The sequence below is a fragment of the Amyelois transitella genome, chromosome 15 (genome assembly GCF_032362555.1).
Source record: "Amyelois transitella isolate CPQ chromosome 15, ilAmyTran1.1, whole genome shotgun sequence".
NCBI lineage: Eukaryota > Metazoa > Arthropoda > Insecta > Lepidoptera > Pyralidae > Amyelois > Amyelois transitella.
Window position 1 is genome coordinate 4,857,856 of NC_083518.1, and position 14,455 is coordinate 4,872,310.

The 14,455-nt window shown below is 33.4% G+C and overlaps 1 protein-coding gene across 4 annotated transcripts in view; it reads right to left on the reverse strand.

Annotated features, from left to right (window-relative positions):
• The window catches only part of LOC106136324 (kinesin light chain), a 39,672-nt gene that overhangs the window by 23,961 nt on the left and 1,256 nt on the right, over positions 1 to 14,455 (reverse strand). Inside the window, exons 1-2 of one of the 4 annotated variants that reach the window (XM_013336839.2) lie at positions 7,063 to 7,157; positions 4,645 to 4,833 (exon numbers count right to left, since the gene is read on the reverse strand). The exons of 1 other annotated variant lie outside the window; for it this stretch is intronic. In XM_013336839.2, the coding sequence (XP_013192293.1) occupies positions 4,645 to 4,673 (29 nt within the window). In that variant the 5' untranslated portion in view covers positions 4,674 to 4,833; positions 7,063 to 7,157. Of the gene's footprint in view, positions 1 to 4,644; positions 4,834 to 7,062; positions 7,158 to 14,455 lie in introns of those variants that run through there. 2 more of the 4 variants (XM_013336841.2, XM_013336842.2) reach the window with 2 other exon arrangements.

Sequence of the window (14,455 nt, forward strand, 5' to 3'; positions counted from 1 at the left end):
ACCTATATATTGTACGTAGTTTTTGCACGGTTTAATCAGAAATACACGAAAACGTACTAACCTAAGAATAGCTTGTTATGTTACACCTTTTTACAATAATAGTCATCTCAACATTATGCTCTTAATTACTTATGTAAATTATGCAAATGTAACTCATTATTTTCAATAGCACTTGGAATATTTTAAAAGTATTTTTTCAATTCAAACTTTTAGGAGTTAAAACAAATCATATCAGTAATTTAGAATATTAAATAAGGAAAGCTCAACGATAACAGTAAGAGCAAATAGTAAAATAAAAACGGAAGTACAGTGGGCTGCGCCTGTTCCGATCCGATTGTCCAAATAGGAAGTTGCAACACAGGGGTGCGTCGCCAATGTAGGCCAAAAGATAATCTGCGGAACTGTTTGGGAATAGGAAGTGAACATAACGAGCTTCTCATGTTATGGCAAGTGGACTAATGGTTATGATATGAAGATACGTATATGATTATGTGAATCTCGTGTGAAGTATTTTGACATACATAAAATATATTCGACTACTAATTTAGATCCCATCCATAAGAGAGAAGTGGTATCTATCTGTCTGTAACGCTTTCACGGCGAAACCATTGGTCCTATTTAGATGAATGTTGTTTTTGTATGGATATTATTAATAACCCGAGGTCCAAATTTTCTGTGAATTCCCATTGATGCGATGCCCCGAGCTAGTACAGCATAGTTATTGGATTAACAGCCAGTACTTCATATATTATCAGAATCCAATAATTTATCTAGTTGTCGTGCACGGAATGTTCATTTCTTATTAACAAAGTAAATATTAAGTTACATTACGGTTTTGACATAAGATACTCGAACTTGGATTATCATACCAAAGCACTAACAGGATTAGTTTTTAATGAGTTTAACTTAATTAGAGGGACTTGGTAAATAAGGCGATTTATTACTTTAAGGGTTTTCAACTTTTGTCACCTTAGGTAGGACACAATATTATTTATTTATATAAAGTGAGAGTAAACAATTTTAAGATGTCATAATTTTAACCAGGTCAAGTTTTTTGGTTCTGAACAAATATTTGTTTTATACAAAAGCAAGTAATTAAGGGGTCATCATCTTCTGACTCATCTACTATAACCTTATTAACCTATGTAGTATTGTAACTGTATTTAGTCAGTTATTTGTTTCAATGAAGTATACATAACTAAAACGTGCAGCGTATACAAATTATGTACGCCAATAAAAATTCATACGTGAAATTATTTTAAGTTGGGCGGTGTGTAACTGACCTCTATCTAAATATATTTATGGAAATCAGGTCTTTAGTACTTCCTCCATAATTATGGCAACCGTAATATTGTCGCGTGTAAATAATATTAAGAACTAAGATTATTACAATTAACCTTAATCGGACTCGCTACAGATCAAATACTTTTTTTTATATAGTTTTATTTTAATAAACCCTTGTAATTAAAAAAAGATAATTAAAACTCTTAAATATGAGATGCAGAAATAAACGAAAAAAACATTATTATTTTGCTTTTGAAAAGTTAATCGTATAAATCTTTCGAGTGTTGGACAGAAACGAAGAAGAGTTGCCCAAAACCAGGGCACGAAATTTCAACGACTCGCGATAAATATTGCAGTCGTGGACATAAAGAGAAATGTAGGGAACATCAGGAAACCCCAAACTCTGTAATGTGTTTTCGAAATGTTTTTGATTATACCAACGTACCAACACAACAGATGGGCTTCCAGTCAATTTCTGCGAGGTGGTAAATAAATACTTAGTAAAATGAACAAGTAAAGTGAATTCGGAATTAAAACGCCCTTAGAATATTTTGAAAATTTAAAAATATGGTTCTTTTTTCTGTATACAAAATTGAGGACATTATTCATTTCCATTAAAATTATCAGCACTAGGCTTCAGCATGCTTGGCTCAAGCTACTGGCGAATCCGCGAACAATCTCACTTATGTATCTCTAGCACGTACTGCTTCGCTTCAAGGATCTTTGTTTAATATTCCCTGATATATCACTGCAGATAAAACTGCAGCCAATTTCAGTACTATGACATAATTGCAGGTTGCAAATTTGAAAGAATATTTTTGTAAGTTTTTTTAGATGTAATTTTTTTAAATGAATTCTAGTCATACTGTAAGATATTAAATGGTTAGCGTGGTTCTTATACCTATAGTAATATTATAGGAGAAAAAGATTTTGCACAGAAAGACTTTTTTCTGTAAATTCCCATGAGAGAAACCCCGCGCAAAAGGTAGTTTGTAAATAAAATTCTGAAGTAAACATATCAGATCTTATGTTTAGCCAACATTTTTGCTTTCATTTGTACATAATAACATAAAACATACTTTTACGAAACCCTGTCACCTAATTTGATATCTATAAAGATGTATGTCGTCACCGCCGAGGCCAGCGTGACTACATATTGAGTAAATAACTTGTATGTGTTATTGTAAACATCGCGTCGACTTCATTCATTTTTATTTTTGTCCAAATTAGTATATAATTGTGATGCGGAATTGTTATTTGTATCTACTTAGGTTCATATCCAGCATAGGAGAAGAAAAGGTTATTAAAATCAAATGTTATTAGATTTTTTTGCTCTGATAAATGACTAGGCTACTGTTTAAAAAGACCTCCTTACTTTCACGGACATTGATCCAAATAGTTTATTTGCCATTCACTGAGTATAATCTATAAATAGATATTTTATTTAAAGGCAACGTGAAAGAAAAGACCTGTAACCTAAACGTAAAGTTGGTATCTATGGAGATTCCTGAAAAGGTCGTATGATCTGCTAACATTGCCAAATTCGTAGCAGCCCTAGCTGAGGGGGAGGGGACGGGCAACGTGGGAAGCATAAAATGCCCGTTGCCATAGGGACCAAGGGCAACAACCCTCCCTATCCCTACCTACGAGCCAAAGTAAAGGATAAATGTAGGGCGTGTTTATAAAACACCCTTAGACAAAGGTAATATACTCGTAATCATGCAACGTAATTGAAATTGACATAACATTGCATAACAGGAATAGACACGACGATAACCGATAAAAAAAAATTCTAAGTAAAAAATCTATAACTATTTTGAAAAAAATAAATAATTGTAGTCAATCATGAAAAAAGGGCGTTAAGATCATAGTAATGGTTCTAATTAAACTGATAATATTTTTCTTTGTTTAAACATCCAAATGATCTATTCTTTACTAATAGGTATGCATTGGGTTTCTTCCTAAAAACGTAAATGTATATATTAAAAGTCATGCGAGTAAATGTACATGAAGATTATTTTTATAAGAACATAAGTATGTATTATCTAGCATAGTGAGTAAAAGGATTTCCCGAATAGCCCTAATACAATTACTGGCATAGGTATAACAAAGGACAAAGGCTGGCCAATCGATGCGTCTAGACATAGCCAGGGTACGGCAATAAAACCTTACTGCTGGTGAATTTTACACGAGACCGGCACGTTCACAGACTTTATGACCGTACTGATCCCAGGGAATTTGTTTTCGCATCCCGTTACGTTTCCTCTTTTTATTACAAACACAAAACCTTAATTAAAAATAGTTATTTTCCGCTATAGTTACTTATTTGAAAGTTATAGGAGAATCTTGCTAAAGCTTCGCATTACCAGTGCTTGTGCCAAATCAATCTCACAATTCAACTACAGTTACTTGAACAAATAAATTAATAATTACAACTAAAGATTACTTGTGTGTCGACTTAAATATATAATTAGAAAAAGAAAATATCACACAACATGCCTTATAATATTGACATCATATAACAACCATATTATAATCTTGATTCAAAGGTCTCGAACAATTTTCTAGATGAAAGCTTGCTACATGAAGGTCAAGGACAGTCGGGTCTTTATTGAAGAATGATAAAGATACAAAAAGTAACAAGTAAATTGAACAATCTTTTATTTGAAATTTCGGCAAACAGCCAAGATGAAAGATAGAATACTTTGTAATTTGTAAGTCTTGCAAAGTCAAGATAAAACTGAACAAGATAAATAAAAATTAAACAAAACACCAGAATGTTATTATTTACTCTTATTATTTTTCAAAAGGCGACATAGATATACAAGTCATATTATTAATTAAGGCTGTTATGGTAACAATATCAATGCTCTCTGCACCACTACGTTTTAAATGAAAAACGATATGTAAGGCGATCCAATGGTTCATATCGGAAATCGCCTGAAAACCGAAGGTGCCATTACAGAACAAAACTATAAAAATAGCACTTGAATTTAATAAAAGGAAAACACTTTATTGGTAACAAACTGTTCCTTTATAGGTTTATATTCATTATCATAAATTAGAAACTCCCAACTCAGTCTCAGGTAATATACGGGAAACGACAGTTATGATGGCTGCGGGCTAATTGAAATTTATGGACTTTGTTACCACTGTTTTTATTATGTTGCAGCCAATATACTATAATCTTCATATACATTTTCATTTCATATGTTAGGTTTTCTTATTCAAAATTATAATACATAAATTTCGCCTTTCAGTATTTCCAAGACTGTTGGCTCGGTCCACCCTGCAAGGTATATAGACGTATGACTATATGTATGGTTGTTAGTAATGAAAAACAATATACTTATTACTTACATTCTGTATGCGTTTAAGGTCTTCGACATTATACAGATTTCAGATTACCAGCGAATATAATCCAAACACTTTACACAAATGACGTATTGAAAGTCATTTTTGTAAGATAACAAATGCACATAACTATACAAAAATATCAATATTATACGAACTACGTAGAAAAATACACAGCTATTTTAATACTGTCCACTGAAACAATGAAACTTTAATGGATGGTGGTCACGACATCTATTTATTTCTCGACCTTGGAGAGAAACTTGGAAGGACGGCTTCTGCTTTTGGCATATATATTAACCAAAATACACCTTTTTTATTTTATTAAAATCCGGCTATAGACACTACAATGTTTTGTTAAGAGCACGAACTGGATCAAAAATTCACAACACAAATGACACTAAAGCAGATCATAGGTTCAGGTCATCCACGTGTGTTTTTGGCACAGATGAGTAGGAAAATAAATTTCTTGCCAATTGTTGCACAATATTTGAGTGAGATGCAATAGAGGCATGTGCTGAACTAACGTTAGAATGAGAGGAAGATAACTGAAATGCTAAAATAGATTGACTCCTACGCAACAAAGCGGTTTGTGTGTCGTTGATCCCTTTAGATCATTTGCTGAGTGTGCTGTCCTAACGATTGTTTATTTTGAATTTTTAGCAACATTTTCTTGAAGATACTTAGAATTATTTGAATTTAGATGCAATGGATACTATTGAAATAGGCATAAAAAATATAATGTAAATTATACAGCGACATAAACATGTTTCGTGTGATTTTATAGAATATTGATCAAAATCCTTGAGCGAAATACGGTTTTTTTTTTTTATATCAAACAAATTCAACATTTATACAAAGCAAACTATTCATATCATATTAACATTTATACAATGGCCGCAGTGCGTACAAACAAAGCTGCAGGCTGCAGTTCCCTATTCTGATTGACTGCAGAGAAAATATTGTAATCTTTTGATACTACATATTTGCTTTAGAAAGTGATAGACAATCATCTCTTCAAGAATGAGATCTTATCACTATAATGAAGTGATGTTATTAACCTCAATGAGATAAAACATACAGTTATATTTTTGGAAGCCAATGAGAACGCATGACTAATTGGAAATCATGCGATAATTACGTATCTAACGAGCGGACTGCAATTGCAACAGAATTCTGCACCAATGCCGGTAACGATCATTCCAATTAACTGTATGCGGAATCTAAATCATATTCGTAATATACTAGCACGGATCCATGGTTTCTTTACTCTCAAAAGTACTGGGAATTTGATAATTAATCCCTATTTTGAGATATATCTATATACTCGTGTGTATATATACTCGAAAAGACTAGCTTAAAGGTAGTTTTAGTTTTCAGAGTGAAGCGAAAACAATAATTCTATCTGAAGACATTAAGAGACAAAAAAAAATACTTATGAGAAAAATATCTGATTTGGAAGACAAATGATTGCAATAATGATGCATTAATGATTAATATCCCTGTGCGCATCCTGAGCTTTAAAACGGATGCAAATGGGTCAATGACACTTTTATCTGCATACAATACGCAGTTGCTATCCCGTTAGGAGACGATCATAAAACTGTAATGATCGTTATATATATAGGTCAGCTATCTTAGTTTGCGGATTCTTAACAAGCAAAATCATTGAATTTGCTTTTAATTGATGTTATAAATGTTTGGTATGAAAAATACAATTCTTCTAAAATTGTGCAACTAGACCTAGAAGCTCATAATAAAATACACAATTTATTTGTAGCTACAATACTGCAGACAATTTTATCAAGTCTTTGCCATTATCTTTTTCATCAATAAATCATAAACATTGTATGAGATAACACGCACTTCTTGGCTTTCTCCGGCAATAAAAAGCAAATAATGGATTAAACACCAAAATCGATTCACTAAAAAAAAATATTGTTTTTAAAATTTACAAAAACAATAAATTGTACTTGTATATCAAATATCTATATTAGATTTATTAGACCCCTAGTGGTGGAATTTTGACTACTAGATGAAGAAGACAGATTTATTTTATCATAAGCTTTATGATTATATATATACTTACAGCAAACAAAAGTATATGATTATACATATACTTTTGTTTGCTTTATATAATATATAGCTTCGTTATAATAGAATAATATCCGACAATATTTTATTGCATTCCACAGATATTTTACTACCGAAACAAAAATGTTGCGTATTTCTAACACGTTTAAGAACCGGCTAGGTACTCTAGTTTAAAATGCATGTTTTTTCTTAACCATTCATGTAGACTGGATAACAAAAGTTGTCACATATACATGGAACAAAAATAATAAACTGATACAATGAAATTCCAACCAACAAAGAAGCAATCCTTCCAAGTTAAGTTAACACCACTGAATAAAATTGATTTACAGCGTAAGAAAAAAATTCAGGACGGTTTCACGTTGGACACGTAAACGATTAGAAATGTGGTTATTTTAATGCCGGCTCGGGATAAAAAATTCACCACGTCCGCTCCCGTGTGTTGCCAAATGCGTACTAAAACGAATCGACTAGGGTGGCCTAGTGTGGCGCACGCAGGCAGGCGCCACACGATTAGCATTATCGAGTCGATAGACTCTGAGCAACACCGAGGGATAGGTGAAACTCTAGTTTTAAATCACAAAAATGAAAGGCATCTGATAACAATAATTGTCAATGAGATCAAAGATAAATAAGTACAGAAAAGACATAGACTGGTAAAGAAATGTTCATTCACCATACAATAACAACGACATTATTCTGATAACTATTAAGAAATTCAACAATATCGTGTATATATCCAAAACAAGATACGTAATATACGCAGACTACACAATGGATGGCCCGATCGATCATGCTTAAGTAAAACAGAATAAATAAACAACATGTATATTCTAACAGTTATAGAATCAATAATTAAAGGAAACAGCTCAAAAATTACTGCAAAATTTTAATCAGAATTCTCGTTTCACGTATCATTGCACCTCCCTAAAGTTTTCCAATCGCCTTAACTGGGGTGGCAACCCCAACCGCGTCGCTTCTGCCCACGCCCCTTACCACTACATGCGCAGTTGTGCAAGTTGATAATGCACTACACAAAACAGTGCAGGAGGTCAACGAGAATCCTGAGCAAATTAATAATCATAATATATATAGTAATGAAAACGAGATCAGTATCAGAGTTTTCTTCAAATAAGGACATTAACGAACCAGATATTAGATTTTATAATAGTTCGTCTACCGAGATGCTTAGAATTAAGAACTGCGTACTTCACAAATCATTTAATTACAGAATTAAAATATAATTGTTAAATAGAAAAATATCTACCTTTTCTCAAAATTCGGTGGCATAGATGGAGCCGCATTTTATGAACTTTAAAATTATGCCTAAAACTTTAAAGTCATTAAAAGAAATAATAAACTTACAAAAATAGGTAAAGAGAGATGAGAAGAATACCCTTGAAATGAATTACGTAAGGCAAGGTACAAGGTCAGAGGAATCAATACTGTAGACGCCAGTATGACTAGTGAAGTAACAACAAATCCAAAAATTATATTTTCTGTCCCAGTTCAAAGCCTTTGGAAAGCATACCTGGCTGTGACAGACGGTAACACGTAACAGTAATCAGATCCCATTTAATGATCTATATCAGGCAGATCTTATTTCTTGGATATGTACTTTGAGAATAGATAAAGATGAATTAAATTTAGAAGAAATAAAACTTTGTTTTGCATTAATTCGTTAGTTTGACCAAAAGCTCATTAAAACAAATTTAAAACGTTTGAAATTACACATTAATTGGACAAGTTCTACTCCCATACTTAATAATAATTGAAATAAATATTGCAAGCGCACTTTGTAACAGCCACAAAAAGCATATTGCGTGCACTTTGTTCAATACAAACGAGCGCACGGAATATTAACGAAAACAATACAACAGAATCGAAGGCTTTACGTCAACAACTATTGATGGAAATTTCGGTCAGGATACAAACCACTGGAAGTATTTTATACAAATATCAACTTAAGAAATTTATTTTCCCAGTACAATTATTTCCTATATACAATGTTTTTACACCGCGTGAAAGGGACCATTCATGATGTAACAAAAACTTACTCTCACTATTGATTCTATAGATAACAAAACAACTTATGCATAAAGCTGAGGGCTGAGCAGATAATTTAGATAATAAATGATTGAAGTAAAACAATCTTTTCTAAGAAATGGTCACTTTCACTAAATTAGAAGTAATTAAGAAAAATTTTACACAGTAAGCAACATTAGCGCATTTAAATGTAATTATTGTTGAGGTAAAATCAAATAAAATAACGCATTTGATATCTTTATCCAATCCAATTGAATATTTACTTTAATTAAACTAACGTTGAGTGCGACATACAGCCTTGGCCAAAAGTTTTAGGCACCCCTTAAAAATACACAATGCATGTTTACTATTGAAACAATGAATAAATACTTATCTTTAATGTATTGTCAGGGTCATAAAACGTTACCTGGCACAGTAGGTGGCATATTTTGAGGTCATGAAAAACCCTGGTCACCGAAAACAAAAGATTTCAGTTTTTTGTAATCTCATCAGTGATTATATGACCAGTTGTGTTCTAGTCTTCAACTAGTAAACGAGCTGTAATTTTTTTTGAGCGACAAATTGACATCATATTAATTCTAAAATGCCCAAAAAAAGTAAAATTACTATTTAAAATCGAGTGAAAATTGAACTTTTACACGAACAAGGGCGATCCCAGAAAGAAATAGCCAAGTTGGTGAAATGTTCGCGTTGCGCTGTACAGTTGGCCATCAAACGGTTTACTGAGACCGGTACCCACGACGACAAACCACGAGCAGGCCGAAAACGTGTGACTACGGATCGCAAAGATAGAAAATTGGTTCGAGAGTCACTGAAAAATAGGAAGAAAACTTCATCCGCGCTTGCTGCTGCCTTGTCAGATGAAGCTGGAAAGTCAATAAGTTCGCGAACCGACACAAGAAGACTCGGGGAAGCAGGCCTAAAAGGGTGCAAAGCCAGGAAGAAGCCTAGGCTGTCAGAAACTAATTAAAAGAAGCGCCTAGAATAGCTTTACAGTACCAACATTTCACAGAGGAAGATTGGGCTAATGTGGTGTGGTCTGATGAATCTAACTTTAAGGTGAGTCAATTCTAGTAGTTTTCTTATAATTAAGAACGTTTCCTTCTTAGTTCCACTCTTATAATACAAATTATAATCAATTTCCTAATTGGTGTTGTTTTTTCCTCAACCAGGTTTTTGGGACACCGGGTGTGACCTTTGTGAGGCGACGTATGGGCACAGAATACCATGCAGATTGCGTTGTACCTACTGGCAAGCACGGCGGAGGTAGCATTATGATCTGGGGCTGCATGGCTGCCGATGGCGTTGGTGAAATGTTTGTTTGTGAAGGTCGTATGAACAGTGAAAAGTACATCCAAGTACTCAAAACTCCTCTAATACCATCGCTAATAAGCATTTACGGTGACACCAACCTAGACGGCGTCATTTTTCAGCAAGACAACGCACCGTGTCATAAGTCAGGGATTGTGATGCGTTGGTTTGTTGAAAATAATATTGAGGTGCTGGATTGGCCGATGCAGTCTCCAGACCTCAACCCAATTGAGCATCTTTGGGGTATTTTAAAGCAGAGGATCAAGGAGCATTGTATTTCATCAAAAAGTGCATTAAAAATGCATTAGTTTAAGAATGGAACAGTATTTCTAGGAATGACTGTACAAAGTTAGTATGCAGCATGCCGGCTCGAATCAGTGCAGTAATAAAATCTAAAGGTGGACCTACTAGATTTTAAGCTTTTCTTGTTTATATTAACCTAATTTTTAAGAAATAAATAAATATAGAAAATAAAAGTTGTTTTACTTCATTATTTTAATAAAAGTTGGGGGTGCCTAATACTTTTGGCCAAGGCTGTAGATTGGTTTAATGAGTCATTGGGAGAGAGCAATTGAATCATGGACGATTTACAAATGTCCTAAGATACAAATAACAACTTATTTGTCGATTAATATAGGTTTCGCAAACGGACTAGGTACTTTTGGAAAATATCTACACTTTTTATTGCCAAGTCCTAAGTTAGAATAGCTTGACTCAACATCATAGCTGCGAGTATTTATCACCGCACTTTCCTTCTAGTTCTTCGTAAATACGGTCACTAATATAGAGCTGTAATCAGTAATAATATTCTCTAATGACTGGTCGTTAATCGCAGCACTTAGAGAGAAAAGCTACCCGTTGCCATAGTTTAATCTTGTGGTTCACCAAGATATCGACATATAGTGTTTTAAATGAGTAACACGTTTTCTAATTCTCGAAAATTTCATCTTTGTTGTTTTTGTGATATTTCACAATCAGAGTTAATTTATCAAGAGTTTATACGTATGAGAAAGTATTCCTCATTCGGATTGGCCTGGATAAAATAAAGTATCATTAAGCTTTGTAGTATCCCACGACACAAGTCTCGAACTTTCTGCAGGGCTAGCTCATTCTAATTAATAAACTTCTTTCCTATATATAAACATTTATCCTAATGAAATGAAGAATAGACTTGTCCGTATCATTGACCGGGCTAGAGGGTGACTCACAGACTTGTTAACAGCATCTCGCCAGTCTCGTAAAACTGGATTACTTAAGACATGTTTTCTTTTATATATTGAGCCCGATTGTAGCTACGAACTACGATAAAGGGTGAGGGTGATTGCTTGAACTTATACATATGATAGCGATAATTATATTGTTTTTGTAATTGGGTATTGTTAAAATTTTCATTATTGTCTCAACATTTTTGTCGGTCTAGTTAACCCAACCCTACGAAATTACGGGTTTCCTAGACGGAGATTTATTGGAAAATTTTCTGTTCTTATTGACTTAATAAAAGTCATAATATAATTTAAACAGAAAATAATTTCCGTGCTTTAGAGAATATGTCTGGTAATGTATAAAATATACTATACATACATATACAGCCATTAAAACTAAAAAGCCCGCTTATAGGACAAGAAATTGAACTATAAAAATCTTACAGTAATCATTTTAAATACATCGGACACAAAATGATAAACTATCGTATCTATCACTACATAAATAGAACAGCAACAGATATAATAAAATAGTCACCTTTTAATTATAATTCCATGAAAGTTTATTGTAGTATTTATTCGTCATGTTGATCAATCGCACAGTTTTCAATTAGATATAAATAGGCTTGTTTTATAATTTTAATTAACTTATATCACAAAATTATTCAAAGTTAGCCCATGTATCTACCTAGTAAACAGCATATGAAACTAAGTTTGCGACTTTAAAACAAAACTACGACGTCATCGTTATACTTCGGCTATAATTTGGAGAAATCCATCACATGTCCACAATTTTAACCCGAAATGATGGCTATCATAATAATGAATACAAAATTGCCGTAATAATAACAAAAATCGACAACAAAAGTAAAAGTCGTAGAGTAAAGGCAATAAATCAAAAGCGACCTATAAAAGCCATCTTCGCTGCAATTATTGGAAGCAAACCAAGCCGTAATAGCTTTATGATAGACAATTTCCATCTTCATCATATTGGAGGCAATTGATTTTAATTATAACTCAATGGGTCGCAGCCTTCCAGCCTAGAACGGACTTTTTTATATAAAATTCTTTTTTTTAACTAAAATGTAAATTTCGGATCGAGCTTCCTGGAGTGCTTTCGTGACAAGTTTGTGGTGGTTACGTACGTAGAAGAAATATCTATCCAGTAGCCTACATCTAAACATGACCTATTAAATCCTGAGTTGCAATGCTTATCGTCTCATATAAGACTTATGGCACTGATCTACCAATGAGCTCCTGCAGGCTATCAGTAAACTGGTTGGATTTGAGATGGGTCTCTCTTAAAGGAAGCCCATGATTTAATCTATCAGATTTTTAACTATATTTTAAGACTATTTATAGCTCTGCACTAGACTGAGTAAATTCTGGAAAAGGCGTAAATTGTTTGTAGGTTTCAAATTGTAAACGAGATCAAAAAGAATTAGAAATTTGGTGACTAAGCCTTTGAGAGCCTTTCTATTTTATTCGTAACTCAAGGTAACTCATTACTTTCCCTTTGATAACGGCGGACACTGAACCAGAAAGTGACAGTTGCTTCAAAACTGTGGTAAACATATTTATTTTTTCTTTAATGTCAGATTCAGCCAAATACGTTAGAATTTTTAAATTTTATAAAAACACTTAACGAACGAAGAAGGAAACAGTGAACTTAAAAAAAAATAGGTCATTTTTCTGTCGCGAGCCTGCAAAAAGAAGACTTAAAATGTCTTAGTACAACTTGTTTTAAATATAATAATATGTCGTAAATTAAACACATAAGGCGTAGGTTATACAGAGCCAAAAGTCACAAGACGTTTAGCTGGTTTACTGATTGAGTGTAATGTATCTTAAAAGATCTCAATAACTACATACATTAATATTATTGAAATGTTCTATTCTAACGTCCTTGTGCAGTGCCTATACAATTTCCTCTAGGTGAACCACCGACCGACAATCCGGCAACTTCAACGAGTTTTATTTCATCGACGGCGGCCGGCATTCTGTCTGGGGCAGCGATGCGAAGAAGAAAATAGTTTGCATAAAACGATTTCTAGATTAAATTCTTGGCTGCTTGTGAGAAGAACGTTGTTTTATTTTTATTTCTCAGGTTAATTCTAGATATCGGATGAACCATTTGATCCTGTATGTGTGTAAAAAAATTTGGATCTCTTTAGTAATACGTAAAAGAATTTTGCCGACTACGCCTGGCACAAAAGATTTGAGGTTTTTATTAAAATCTACACATTAAAATATAGATCGTCAAAAACACGAACATCACGGTTAGCTGGATGGCGTTGAGATTCAGATCAAGAATTGACTTTGACATTCATCTTTCACGACCTTTTCGACCCGACTTTAAAAAAACCGGTTCAAAAATAAACAGATTATAGGTACACCTGTAGGGTTTTTGTCACCGGACAAGCGCATGCGCCGGCCGTGACCTCGGCGCGAGGGCAGCCCCAAGGCGAGAGCGAGCAGGAAGATGACTAGCTACGGCAAAATGGACACACCTATGAATTCACCTGTCACAGGAGTAATGAATCCTTTTACATCTTGAGGAACTCAAAAAACTTAGGAAGAAGCAAGAGATGTATGCGAAAAATATTTTATGTTTTTATCTAGACTTTTGTCTAGGATTAAAAAAGAACTTTTTGAAGAAACATCAGAACTAATTGTTAATTTAAAGAGGCGCTTTAACCTATGAGATCACCATTAAACTAAACTAAATCAGTCCAGGTGATCTGAAAACATATAGCTTTGTAAAACTACTTGAAGTCCATTAAAAAAGACTTTTCTTGGAACATTTTGGAAGTTTCATCACAATTGTGTCTAATGCTATTTAGAGGAGATATGTATATGTACTATAGGCAGAGCTGTGGCGGCTGGCTACTGAGTTTTCTATAATGGCCTGATGAGGAATCTTTACACTGATTTTAAGCTTTCGCATTGTATTTTTCTACATCACAGTATTATTTATAAATAGGAATCTTTTACATTTAATTAATTTGTTAAACACCTTTTAAACATAAAAAACATTTTTTTACTTGCTGTCTTATCTGTGATCCAATAGGAAGGAAATCAAGGATTTTTTTGACATTTTAACAAAGGTCTTGGGGCTGGTCTGTGAAAATACACATGTGCTTTGAAAGTGGTAGTAGATATTA